This window comes from Saimiri boliviensis, chromosome 6 (genome assembly GCF_048565385.1).
Source record: "Saimiri boliviensis isolate mSaiBol1 chromosome 6, mSaiBol1.pri, whole genome shotgun sequence".
Classification (NCBI taxonomy): Eukaryota; Metazoa; Chordata; class Mammalia; order Primates; family Cebidae; genus Saimiri; species Saimiri boliviensis.
The window spans coordinates 103,216,113-103,231,232 of record NC_133454.1 but is presented as its reverse complement, the minus strand read 5'-3'; the positions used below and the strand labels follow the sequence as shown (position 1 = coordinate 103,231,232).

The 15,120-nt window shown below is 33.4% G+C and overlaps 1 protein-coding gene across 1 annotated transcript in view; it reads right to left on the bottom strand.

The window, feature by feature from the left end:
- PDHX (pyruvate dehydrogenase complex component X) overlaps positions 1–15,120 on the bottom strand; it is a 75,203-nt gene that overhangs the window by 29,470 nt on the left and 30,613 nt on the right. Inside the window, exons 3-5 of the mRNA XM_003919984.4 lie at positions 12,777–12,877; positions 6,390–6,589; positions 3,771–3,869 (exon numbers count right to left, since the gene is read on the bottom strand). Coding sequence (XP_003920033.2) covers positions 3,771–3,869; positions 6,390–6,589; positions 12,777–12,877 — 400 coding nt within the window. The remainder of the gene's footprint in view (positions 1–3,770; positions 3,870–6,389; positions 6,590–12,776; positions 12,878–15,120) is intronic.

Genomic DNA, 15,120 nt, shown 5'->3' with positions numbered 1-15,120 from the left:
CACTGCACCTGGCCTTTTTATGCTGATTTTATACTTATATACCTTTGAAGTATAAATATTAATTATTGTTTAGTAACAGCCAACGATTTAGTTTTTTGTAAGACAGAAAATAGTTTCAAAGATTTCTGGACATTAAATAATCAGACTAAACCTGGAGTATCAGGTAGACATTAAAAGCTATAAAAAATAGAAGAAAAACCAACATACCAACAAATCTGCAGATAGGCAGAGGATGTTCTGCAAGTTAACTCAGGTAGAACCTTCTCTACTGGGCTCCCTGAGAAAGCAATTCATTTGGGTGCGACATGAATTCATTTTGAAAAGAAATACCACTAAAACACACTAGGCACTTACCCTTCATACTTACTGGATTTCTGATGATGTGTGATGAATACAAATATTACTACCACTACGATTTAAGACACAGATGTACCAAAGACATTGGGTCTGCAGGCAAAGAACCTAAATGTATTCTGCTTCCAATTGTGGCCCTGACACTGCTTTCTTAAAACAGTCACATGTATGAGCAAAGTAAAGTCTATATGGTTTGGTACAACATGTATTCTGAGCAGTTTGTTTTAAGGCAAAATTAAAACAGCAGCCCTGACACCTAAGATTTTCTTCACAAATACAGTGGGCTGGAGGCATTTCCTTCAGCATTTGGAACTGATTTTTCTACTCTACTTGCACTTTCAGTGGACATGGAATGGAAGATGTCCTCACCATGTCAAGAATGTGTGCCGGCCAGGCACTGTGGCCTCACGTCTGTTCCCAGCACTTTGAGAGGCTGATATGAGAGTATCACTTGAGGCCAAGAGCTTGAGACCAGTCTGGGCAATCTTGTGAGAACCTGTCTCTACAAAATTTTTTTTTTTTTTTTTTAATTTAGCCAGGCATGGTGGCATACCTGGAGTTTAACGTTGCAGTGAGATCTGAACACACCACTGCATCCCAACCTGAGTGACAGAGTGAGAGCCTATCTCTCTCTTAAAGACAAAAGAAATTTAAAAAATACAAAAGTGTGCTAAGATATTTTGGGGGCAACTATGTCAATGCCTGCAACTTTTCAACCATGTCAGAAGATGACATCAGGCTAAAATTTTTTCCAAAGCTCACCTTAATGTTAAACTTAAAATGCAGGCATTTTTAGTAGTATTGAAAAGCAAAAATCCTCAATAATGTATGCTTTCAGGATCCACTTTTCTCAAGAAATCTCTGGTACCATTTCTTATTTTGAAGATCAGAGGTTGATTTCTGTCTGGTGGAGAGTTAAGGAATAAGGGCAGGGAAGAGAATTGGGTAAGAGGGTAGAAAGATGGCAAAAATTCTAAAAGCCTAACTCTTTAACACTGCTTCCTTATGGTATTCAGGAGATAATACCATTTTGTTCTTAAGAAATGTTTCATTACTATTACAACTTTCAACTCAGGTTAAAAAAAAAAAGATAGTTGTGCATCACATATGTATTAAGCACACATGGAAAGAAAAGGAAGGAAGGAAGAAAACTTTCTTTCTTTATTTCACTGCTGTCACACTACTGAATTGCCCTCCAAAAGGTAACCATATCACCAAATTTAAGAGGCTTTTCTTAGATCCTAACATTCTTGACTTTTCCATTTCCCAACTATCCTCCAGCTCAAGGATTTTAACCTCTAAATCGTTTCCCTATTGATGATCTCAATTACAACTACTGCATTATTATCTACCAAATCCACCTCTCTAATCCCAAACAATCTCCTGAGATACATCTTCATCTCACTGATCCTGATACCTACATGGCTTGTAAGTCCTCACAAAGCTTCACACATTACTAACTCCACCAAGACAAATGCTTCCCAAATCCCTTATTTCTATTTTTGGAGCCAAAACTATCATTACCCAGACCAGATCCAGATTCATTCCTTGACTTGTTGCTACTCTGCTATACAATCCACATTTAATCTGCAGAGGCTTCTGGACTCTATCCTTACAATGTTGTCTATATAAGGAATCTCCCTTGTCCTCCTTCTTCCCACCTTCGAGTATTCATTTTCTCTTCCTTGGATTACTTTAGGAGTCTATTACTTTATCTCCTTATCTCATCTTTTTCTGCTCCATTTATCTTACACAAATTTGCAGAACTGATCCCTCTAAGGTATAGCAATAATTATTTTTTATTTCACCAAATCCTCAATGATTAATGAATTAAATACTCTACATCCTAACCCTCAGAATTATGAGCAACGCAAGTCTACTTTGCTGTAACAACAGTTGCTTTCTCCCATTTTTAGGGAGTGTTACTAAGGCACAAACTGGTAGAAACTAACAAGATTAATACACCAATAGTAGATACTAAATAAGGATTGGTAGGGGGAAAAAACTAGGATTAACTGGCAATCAAGGTTCGTAATTTTAATTTTTTATAGCTAAGTATAACCTTTAAGTCCTTTAACTAAAAATCCCACGGTCCGGGGTGCTGCCTTTCAGTCAGCTCTCAGGACAGCTGATTTCCAACTCATGCACTGTGGCACAAACTTTACAGTACGTGTGTGATAGAACCACATACTCATACTTGGCTAACAAATCAGTAAGAGTGTAATACAGATAAATGAGGATATCTAAGAATTAAAGCTATATACTGCTTTTGATAAAATAAACACCGAACAGTAAGCCAATGCTTTCATGAAGAATAAAATAACCCAGTGGAATAAAGAAAAAGTTGCCTGGCCCAGCACTACCATCTATAATTTCATAACCATTGCTCCCTCTCAACTTATACAAATTCTGGCCAATATTATTATTTTCTATTAATATTAGATAAACATGGAATGAGTACATTGCTTTGAAACAGAAACTCATTTGAAATATTTACTATTACTGCCAATAGAAATGTAGCACATAGCACTACTGAAATTTTACGTTAGTTCATAAGCCTATTTGATTAATCTTTGTCTACTCTACTAGACTAAGTTTCAACACAAAAGGGGCCATCTATTTTGAAAGACACAAAAATTTAAATTAATGGAAAGACACATCAGTGGTGCTGAATAGAAAGACCCGTCACCATAAAGATGTCATTCTCATTAAGTTAATTTAATTGTGATACAATCTCATAAAAATACTCCTCACTCTTACCCATGGAGGTAGATGAACTGCTTAAAATTCATTTTGAAAAATAACAAAATAAGAGTGAACTAAGAAAACTAATTAATAATAAAAAAAAGAGCAAGGCTATCTCTATCAGATTTTAAAGCATACAATAAACATTTCTAATTAAAAGTGTGGTACTAAAAAGTATACTACTAACTCATGGACAGATGGATCAATGAAATAGAAAAGAAAATCTAAAAAGAGACCAAACTGTATATGGAGATTGCTTTGTAACAGTACATGTGAATAAAATTCAAATGGAATATCGTGAAAAATCTTTTTAAAAAATATATTTCCTCATTTTCTCATTTTAGAAATGTAAATATTGCATGATGATTTCATATACACTTAATGCTGTAAGAAGTTTCACTGTTCTGCACTCTAATTTTCTGCATTTATTACCACTTCTGAGGATCTTGCTTAGTTATCAAATTAGAGCTGTTCTTCAGTCATGCTATAATTATTCACAAAACAACTCCTCTGCAGAATACAATTTATAATAATAAAAGCAATTAAAAGTACAAAAGAATAGTGTACCTCCTTTCAAATCTTAAGACTGAATAAGCTCTTTTTATATTCTTCAAAAAAAACAAGATCATAATAAATAATGGAATTGGTTATTACAAAAAGCAAACACATACTCTTTAGTGAATATCCCCCGAGGACCAGTGGCTGTGCCCTGGCTAGCATCCAGTGAGTGTTTTTCCAGAATATTGCGGGCAGCTGGACTTAAACGGAACCTAAGAAAAAAATAAAAAGGTTAATAGAACCAATTAACACTATCACTTGATTCAAACAGATCTAAATGTCTACAGTTTTGCAAATAATTTTTAAAAAATCTTATAATAAACCTAAAATGACTTCTGCAAATGGTCACAGTCAAATCATCTGTACCAATTTGGTTTATTTTATTCTTAAAAGATTTTCATAAAAATTTAGTTACTATTTCTAAATATTGTTTTAATAAGAATACATATTCATTGGAGGAAAGAGCTTCTATTTCAACTAATTACTTTCACATGGCTCCTCATCACATACATCAATTGTTTCTTCACATACTTTGTTCTACCGTTTCTTCATATATTTTGTATTGTGGCAAATGATACATAAAATTTACCATTTTAAGCATTTTCAGGTATTATCATTGAGTGGCATTTAGTACGATCACACCGTTGTGCAGCCATCACCACCATCTATCTCCAGAACTTTTCATCCTCCCAGATTGAAGCTCTGTATCTATTAAACAGTAACTCTCTATTCCTCCCTCCTCCCAACCCTTGGTAACCATTCTATCAATCTGACTACTCTAGGTACCTCAAATAATAGAATCATACAGTATTTGTCTTTTTGTGACTGGCTTATTTTACTCAGCATAATATTCTCAAGGTTCATCTATGCAGCATTTATCAGAATTTCCTTCTTAAAAAGCTGAATCACATTTCATAGCATTGTGGACTTATGAGTTGTTCCCACTATTTTACTAGTACAAATAATGTTGCTATGAAAAGAGATGTACAAATACCTCCTCCCAGTCTTTGCTTTCAGTTATTTTGCATATATATGTGTGTATGTATGCATCCGAAAGTGGATATACATGCTATCATTTTATGCTAGATGATACGGTTAATTCTAATTTTCTGAGAAACTGTCATAGTATTTTCCACAGTAGCTTCACCATTTTACACTTCTGCTAGGCAACCACAAGGGTTCCAATTTCTCCATATTCTTGCCAACACATGTTACATTCTGGGTGTGGTTTGGTTTTTGTTTGATTGTTTTGATAAGAGCCATCCTGAATAGTATGGAGGGGGGTCTCATTGTGGTTTTGATTTTCATTTCACTAATGGTTAGTGACAGTGAACATCTTTTTCATGTGCCTACTGGTCATCTATTTATCTTCTTGGGAGAAATGCTATTGAAGTCCTTTGCCTGTTTTTTAATTGGGTTGTATTGCTGAGGTTGAATTCTCTCGCTCTCGCTCTCCCCCCCATATATATATATACCCCAAATGACATGACTAACAGTTTCTCTCCTTTAAGCAAAGTAGCAAATGACTACATAAAGAAAATAAACCAGATTAGTACAAATTAAAACAGGCTGGGTCTAGAAATTTAAAGGTAAGAAACAGAAACAACTGTGGAACTTGCTGCATCTCAGGAAGTATTAAATAACTCTGATATGGGCCCAGTGTTATTAAATATTTAGATTTTTCAAGAGAAATTGAAATTTTAGATTTTTATATAAGATTAGTAAGCAACCAACCAAAAACAAAATTTTTTTCAACCACAGTGTGGTCCCAACAGTATGCAGACTTCACAGGTCAGTAGGTTTTTAACCTACACAGTGGGGCCTCAGATTCATGTGAGTCTCTGATGGTTACTAATCTTAATTAGAGTATACACTATTATTATCTTTGCAAGGGGAGAAGATCATTAGTTAGAAAACATCAGCGAGACTGTCTTCCAATTTTTAGGCTAAATGAAAGAGAAGACAGTGAAGGAGAGTCAAGGCAACAGAGTCAGAAACACTTTGCACAGGAAACTTAAAACTCAGTATTTCAAAAAGCACTGTGAACTCTTTTCTGACAAGAACTGACAATCATAAGTAAAAGGAAAAAATACTTTAAACTGAAGAGATCTACTTTATGAAGATCTTTTCTCATAAAGTAATGTACAATTATATAGAATACCAAAATAAATAAATGAAATGTTAGAATTTATAGAGCTCATCCACTAAAGTAATGCAAAACTAAAGTGAAATGATATGTATTAAGTAACTGTTTTGTTACAAAACAATCAGACAAAACGGAGCTCTAGTCTGTGCCAGAAACTCATAATGTAGACTAGTTTGAAAACGAATGCATGCTAAAACACGAATTCTATTTTATATCAGATAGACATTTGAGCTTGGAATTCCTGTAACAGTAGTCAGAATTCCATAAATGGGAACAGAATATGAAGTTTGGGATACTGAATTCCATTCTAGAGTTTTAAAACCTAATTCAAGCTCAACATGGACACACCCTGCACATTGTTTGGTTTTCCATTGTGCAAGCAGGGCTTTCGGAGTACCTGGAACCTAGGAGATATTTAATAACTATTTATTTACTAAATGAACAATGACAGTTAAAAAAAAACTCTAAGATCTGAGTATGCTGAGAACAGCAACTTCCTATGTCATATACAAAGATGTGCAAATCCTGTAAGAACTGCCATAACCATTTTTTTTTTTTACATCAGCCTTTGAATAAATATACTCACTGTTGTGTCCCGGGTGTGTGTTCCTTCTTGACAGGGATGGCAATCTGTGGTTCTGGGGAGGGGCGAGGCTCTGAAGGTTTTGAAGCTGGTGGTGGAGGACCTACATCTTTGGGAATTTCAACGTGTTTCCAATCTTCTCCTTCTTCTACTATCAAACCAATTAGTGAACCTAGCCGTATATTTTTTGTTCCTTCTTCAACCTATATTTTAAAAAGAAATAACTGTAGAGAAGGAAAGCCCCATGACTGCAGTAAGTAGTTTATTCCTTTGTTGGGTCATTCTGCCATTAAGATATCTTCATCTGAGCTAAAAGCTGCTTCCAAGACCATTTGCCTCTGACTTCGACCTGTCACCCTCCCCGCTTTCTCCCACTTACACCTTCTATCACCATTTTCCTCTTCCCAGTTAGTAATGCTACCTTCTGAAATAAAAGATAAATCTAGCAAGTATCCTCTTTCTGACAGCCTTCAAATATATAAGATCCATCATTATCATCTTCCTTTCTGATGTCAATACAAATCCAAAACAGAAGACTGTGGCTATGTATCTTAACCACTTGTCTTTCCCAGATAGTTTCTATGCAATGGCTTCAGAGTTCCAAATGCTCAGAAGGGATTAAGTCCCTCAACTTAGTCCAATCTACTAAAATTTACTTAAAGCAAAAATCTTTTCAGTAAACTTAGTCTGAAAAAATAAACATTCCAATGTATAGATGGAACTGTTTATTCTGGTTAATGTTTAGTTCACTTCTTTACATTTAATTATTTCCCTGTATACCTATTTACAAAACCTGAAAAATAAAATAAAACCTCATGAGTTTTTTGTAAGTATATCAGAAACACAGTGGTGTCTCAGTTAACAAAATCTTTTTATTTTGCACAGATAATGCCAATTAAACACTTAAATAAGATCGAAGATAATGTTTTTAAACGTAAAGATAAGTATATTTTAAGTATTTCAGCAGCATTAATTTATATATACAAAAAAGGGTGATGATTCTAATTTACTTATTAAAAAGAATTCTCTAGAAAACTTTGGATAACAATATTTTATAAGTTCACTACTGAAAAAAATGTCATTCCCTTCAAATTCTCTATTATTCTCTTTCAATTACTCCAAATAAGATTCATTAGATATATTTAATGAACAATAAAATGATAAGCTGCAGGACATTTACTAATATAGTAATTATAAGGAAAAGCATAACTTCTAGAGTAAGTTTGACATTTCAGAGTAACATTAATTTCAATGCTCACGGGTATGTTCATTATCGTTAATAAGGCATAAGGGGTTTAGGAAGCTAAGTTTACTAATTACTAATGAGGAAGAAAAGGAGCAATGCTTTGATAAAGAAAAAAATATATATAAGAAATTAGTATAGAAAACTGAATAGAAATGTTTAATGAATTATAAGCTATGGAAAAATATTAAGCAATCCAAGAAAAATTTAGTTGCTTAGTTGTTTGCCACATACTAAAAAAATTTATTTCTGCAAAGATCATTTTCTTTACTATGTCAAAAAAATGAGTTAAGATTATAATTGGACAAATATTTTTCATCCAAAAGTGTTTAATTATCTGCTTATGAATTGCTAACTCAAAAATCAAAGTAAAATGACAAATTTTCTTTAAAAATTTATCTAGAAAGCATTAAGTGACAAAAAGTCCACTTGATGTTAATTCCTTTCAAAACTGAATCAGAAAGAGGATCAATATCCAAAGAACATCCGTCAAATGTAAAGCATTCAAAGAAAGTTTTACATTAAAAATATCAATAGATTTCTAAAATCTGAGTCAGACAACTGTACTAAATCTGAAACTGACACCACATCTTCTGTTTCATTTGCTATAAACCATATAAATGATTCCATATGTACTCTACCAACATAACATTGAGACCTTCACAAGTAGGCAATACACAGCATTTATCATTTCAATTTTTACCAGTATCTAAATATCAAATAAAATTTATTTTTAACTATTCACATTTTTTTTTAATTTAAAAGAGTGCCACCATGAAGCATGAAACCAAAATACAATGGACAATGACACGTGACATACTACCATACAACTTGAATATATAACAAAAGATAAAATATGGCTGATTATAATTCCATTTAAAGTCATTAAAATCGCTTATGAATTTAAGATAATTTCTTCAACTTTTTCTATTCCCTTAGTGCAAACAGAGATCTTTTAGGCGTAGTAACTAAAAAGTAAATAATACTCTTTGCAAAACTGTATTTAGAGACCAAGCAGACCTTTGTTACTGTTCCTTCCCTTCTGAGTTAGCACCATGGATACACTCTGATCTACCAAAGCATTGGAAGCTAAGGACACCTCAAATGCCAGAGTTTTCCTATGCACCTGGCTTGCTTGATCAAAGCCCTCTCTTACTCTTGTGCCAATGATTTCTTAATATTAAATGTAGGGTTTTTACACGTGGCTCTATTAACTTAGAGCTCATCAATGCTGAAATACTGAATGTCGAGTCCATCATTTCAAATATTAGCCTTCCCTCCCAGTTGTGTACAGACTTCCTGACTTTCAACGCTGGCTCCACCACTTACTAGTTATGTGATGTTAGTAAAGTTTCCTTATTTCACCATGCCTGTTTTCTGAGCTGTAAAATGCAAATAATAGTAGTAGCTATTTTATGCTGATGTTATGAGGAATAAATGAGTTACATGTAAGACCCTTAGAATAGTGTCTGGTAGCTAGTAACTTGTTTTCATTTTCAGTTTCATTGTTAAAGGTATTATTATTGTTGTTGTTATTGCTGTGGTGGTGTTTTTCCTTCAAATTACAGATTTTCTAAAACAATACATTCAACAAGGATGCAGATTAAACTACAGGGGACTGTTCCCTTGGTATGAGTTAGAAATTCATGCCTAAAGGCCCAGCAGGTGGCTAGCAGCACTAAAAGGCAAACATCAACATATATGATAGTGGGTACTAGGGCCTGTGAAAAACTATTTCTTCATAATACTCACACAGAGACTGAATTCCAACCCTCGAGCCCAGGTCACTAGTGTGAGGCCTCTGTTCTAGAGACATTCTCACAGCTTATCCAATGAATCACCTGCAAATATCCTACAAACAACTCACCTAAGCTCATCCATGTATACAAGAATATGAGATGCAAAACATTTTCAGCAGTATGTCCAACAGAGAAATTAAGGGGGTTCACTCCATTAAAAGTACAAGAAAATATTGTCTGTTTTAATTCTGATATTTTAAAATCTGTACATTCAGTAATTATTTAAGTATTTTTATTCTTTAAAATAGAGCAGTTTGAAAGCTACCAAGCGACTACTGACAGAGCATGTGCAGCAGTTAGTGGAGATGACCTGAGTCACATGACTGACTGACCTGGTTCAACACAATGATTTTCCATCATGGTTTGAACCACTATACAGTTTTGAACTGCTTTTATTCTTCAATGTATACTGCTTATCTTATACACACAATGAACTTTGGTTTATAAGAAAGTATATAAGAAATAATGAAAATGAAAACTATTGATAAGCTAAAATGCAGAGGGGAAGAAGAAACATTCACTAAGCCCTTGAATAACTGCTGCCTGGCTTTCAAGTGCCAGGCACTGCTCTAGCACAGCATTAACTCATTTAATCCTAAGAACCTTCTAAGGTAAATACTATTTTATTCCAATTTATAAATGAGAAAATTGAGGCACGAAGAGGTTATATAACTTGCTCAAGATCACAAGACTAATATGTAGCAGGGGGAGGATTTAAATGTAGTCGGACATCACAGATGGTATCCAATGTAACAATATAATCACTACCAAATCTGTAATTTACCAAATCTGTAAATTATATCCAACAGATCAAAATTATCATGCAGCTCCTCAAGATGGTGCTAGTATTTTTAAAAAACAAGTTAAAAAGATATAAAGTGGATATACTAATTTAGCTTTTGATTCATGGGGAACATAAACTATCTTTCCTCACAATGTGTCATAACTATTCCAATATGAAAAAATCAGAGTTGAGAATATCTTCCATTTAACAGAATCGGTTCTGAGCTTTGAGAGGGTATTTTCTCAATTAAAAATATCATGGTTTAAAGAGAAGAATCAATTGAAGGCTCCACAACTTCAAATTTCAAACATAAACTTTCAAATCATTAAAATGCAACTTTGAATGGGACTGTGGGCAACTAAATGAAAAAATAAGAGTGGGGAAGGGGAATCTAGCAAATACAATACTTAAAAATATATTATTTAGAAAAATACCAGTGACACAGTATTTGAGTGAGATACAGTAAAGAAACCAATTGAATAATGTGAACAGCACCGAGAATCATTATTCTGCTGTTTTTAATCTCCAGATGATCAATTAAAAAAAGTTTTTTCAAAAAAATTTGCTTTAACACCCATGGATATTAGTTTTTAGAAAAAGTTTTATTACTGAAAATTGTTTTGCATAACAGTCTATCAAAAAATTTATCAATAAACATATTGCTAGTCAATAATTACATTTCAAAAATTAAATAAGTATAAATTATTTTAACATCTTTATACCCTTTTCACCCTCACAAATATCCTAGTTGGTAAGCCAGATTATATAGCAACCCCAAATATACTGGAAGTCAAATCAGAGAACGTCTAATAAACCCTCCAAATATGTCATCCTAAGATTCTACTTTATTATAATTTAAAACAGTTACTGTCTGATTTGCTAAATACTACCTTTCAGAATAAACTGTGATGAACTGATCTTTAAGTATATAATGATTGAATTTTTTTTTTTTTTTTGGTATAACAATTTACTAGTTTTTCCCCCATAAAACTGCAACATCGTGTTGTGAACAGCCTCTCAAATATTATCCAAAAAGCATGTGGAATAATAATAAAGCCACAAAGGCCTAAAATACACGTACAATCTTTTCTTTGGCAAGAAAATAGCTATGCTACTAAAGCTGCTATCAACCATATCCAATCACACTCCCAACCTTTTTCAGAGCTTAGGGGGCAGATGAATTGGCACTGCTTACCCACTGACATGGTTAGCAATTTGAAATGCATTACTAAGCAGCTAAATGGAAAATGCTATCAATTCTGGAAGATTTCCACAGCCAAACAATCCAGAATTGGGGCCAACACCACAGCTTGCCAAAAGCAGCATCATAAAATGTAGCTGGGATTATTACATGTAATTCAAGCAATCTTTTTCAATATCCTGCATAAATTAGTCAAGAAAATATTTTTAGTATGAATATTTCTATTTTCCCAGTTACAAATGTACAGAAATTTTAGCCTTTGATTCGTATTTCCTACAAGAAAGTTAACTATACCATCAATATGTTTCAACCTGGAATGTTCTATCTAGTATCTAATATTAGAGATGACAAGTAAAGGAAGTTTGACACATCAGAAGTTAAAAACACAAGTGGCTAGAAAAAAAACGAAAAGAGAATTTTCTGTAAGAAAAACAAAAAAAAACTGTCTTCACATTTGCACCTAATTAGAGTATAGCATTCTGAAGTATAGTATTTGAATAGAATATACAAAGAAAGTCGTTATATCTAAGCTCAAAACAGAGGTAAGCTGATGCCTCAGGACTAAAAGCACATCCACAGGGGAATGCTAAGGGACAGGCAGCTTGTCTGTACAAATCAAACTGGAGAGGCACAAATGGATACTTACTATCCAGTTGCAACCAACCAATACAAATTATTAGGCAAACGTACAGACTGACTTGGGGGCTAATTGTCACCAAAAGCTAAGGAAACAATTGTAATAATGGGAAAAGCAACAATTATTGAGCAATTGGGTAACAACTGGGTAAGTTTTTGTATTCTCTCAATCTTCCCTACTGTTCCATGAGGTAGGTATTATTATAATCTCTACTTTAACATGAAGAAAAAGGGCACAGGGGTTGCTAATCATTATATAACTAATAACTGGCAGAACTTTTTAGCTATAATATGAATCAGTCAGCGGGGTGATTCCAGAGTCCACAGTCTTAGTCTTAGCTGCTCCACCATACTATCTAGTAAATGTTCTTGAAGTTAAGAAACAAACATGCTGGTTGGCTCAATCAGAGGATATGCCATATAATGCTAAATAGTCATGTTTTTACCATATGTAGCTCTAAGCATTTTATTTCACTTACTTTTCACATAAGCTCTAATAGTCAATTATAAAAACAATACACAGTACAGAAGATTTAGAAAATACAGAAAAATAGTCTATTAGACCTTAACTCTAAAACATTTTAAACACTTGAATTAAAAATGTATTATGTAGTAGACAATCCACATTAAAAATAAAGAGGCAAAAACAAAAGGTAGGTTTACTATAAGGAACTTTAACACTCAAGAAATTTTCATCCTGTTGAAGAGAACTAAAATAAAAACTTACCACAATTTTGGCCAAGATTCCATCATCACTTGCATCTAAGGTAACCACAGCTTTGTCAGTCTCAATTTCACATAATGCATCTCCAGCATTCACTGCTTCACCTACAAAACAAGACTGAGTTTGTTTTGTTTTTTAAAACATAAATACTACTATCTATATACAAATAAAACATAAATAAATACCAAAATATTCCATAGCTATTTTAGGGTTGTGAAAATACAATAATTCTTATTATATGTGTGTGTGTGTGTGTGTGTGTGTGTGTGTGTGCGCTTTGCTGTAGTTTCCAAAAGCTCTATAATGAATATAAATTATACTTGTGATAATAAAAAAGCTATTACAAAGATTATTGAGCATGTCTCAAAAATAAAATCAACTTTAGAGACAATAGTAAAAAATGGATATTCACCTCTGAACAAATCAATTCCAGACTCCATATCCCCCTCACTTTTTCAAACATTTTGACTACTATTCCCTGAAGAAAAGTTTTACAATTAACAGTACTTCTGGGTTCACATCTTAGGGCAAGTTAAAAAAAAAACCTGTTGGCAGCATACAGTTTGAATGAACAAAGTATAAAAAGAGAAAATCAAAGACACAAATGAAGTCAAATACGGATAACTTCTATGCAACAGAATATATCTGGAAACTCAAAAATATTGAGGAAGACCTAAAGCTACAGACTTACTAGCTTCTGGATCTAGAAGCAGGTTTGGAGTAAAGAGGGAGAAAGAGGTACAACAGTTTCCTTTGGGGATTAAAGGGAACTAAAAGTAGCCTGTTGGGTACAGAGGACTCAAATCAGATTCACTACTTGAAGCTACTAAGTCAGGGTTCTTCTCATAATATGAGGCTGGTAAAATGCTCAATCAAAACCTATTGACTGAGACTATGATTTTAATCAGAAACCATGGGTCTAAGAAGGTAGGGACCAGAATACTGCCTCAATACCAGGAACAAAGCCAAGCCACCCTCTGGCTCCAGAACTTTATCTGCCAATATCCCCAATAACAATTGCAAAATTCCTTGGGAGGCGGAGGGGAGCAAGGAGGACTGTGTAGGAGGGAAGACATTAAAACATAAACTTTCCACTTAAAAGTAAGTTGCAAAACAAAGTTCTAAAACACATGAAGAAATCAAATGCTAAGAAAGCAAGCCACAAAATCAGTAATTGTAACAAAAATTCATTTCAAAAGCAATTTATTTAGTGCAATCTGTCAAAGATTGTAAAGTAAGTATCTTGAGGATGTCCAAAACCATACATGAAAGTAAAAGATTCATCACAAGAACAAGAAATTTAAAAAAAAAATAGTATAAGGTAGAAAGAAAAAAACTAATAAGTAGTCTTAACGAAAAGTAATTGAAATAAAAAGCAACAAAATAATATATTCTAGACAAGGAATAGTGAAAGTATGAATTAGTAAACTGAAAGGTAGCACTAAGGAATGACCCAGAATTTCACACAGGCAGACAAAAAGACACAAACATTTAAAAAAAATAAACAGAAAAGAGCAGTTAAGTGACAAAGACTGAGGCTGCAATGTTTGCTAACGGAGTTCTGAGGGGAGATGCTGGAGGCACTGGTGGAGAGGCAATACATAAAGAAATAGTGGCTGAGAATTTCCCAACTGGAGATGTATACTCTCATTATGAAAGAGTTCTGAATGAGTTTAGGATAGGTGTACTGACTAGCAGGAGGCATACAGGATCTGTATAACTTGCTAAGAATGTCGTAAATCTTGATCTAGGTGGTGGGAATGTGGGTATACATGTATATAAAATTTAATTGAGCCTCAAGTTTATGCAAGTTATACTGTGATAAAAAAAATTAAACAGAGAAAAGAGTATTAGACTACATAAACATGAATCCATATTAGATACAATGTAAAGAAACAGCATTCTATCAATGATAAAAACATAATCTTTTTAAAAGCTGTCAAAGGGGAAAAAAACAGACTACCTCAATGGAATGACAGACTGAGAGCACACTTCTCAGCAGCTGCAATAAAGGTCAGAAAACAATGGAGTAGTATCTTCAAAAAGCTGAGGAAAAATAACTGTCTAAAATTTTACATGCTGCCAAACCATCATTTGAGAATGAAAGAGAAGTATTCTTTAGATATATAAAGCTAAGAAATTTTACCACCTATTAAAGATCTCTCTAAAAAGCTCTTACAAGATGCAGTTCATTAAGAAGAAAAGTGGATGCAGATGGAACCCATGGAATACGAGAAACAAGTTATTGTGAAAATTACTAAAATGTTAACCACTAATTATTTTTAGAGTAATGTTTGAGGGGTTAAAAAGTATAAAACTCAAACTCTAAAAAATAATAAGATAGTTA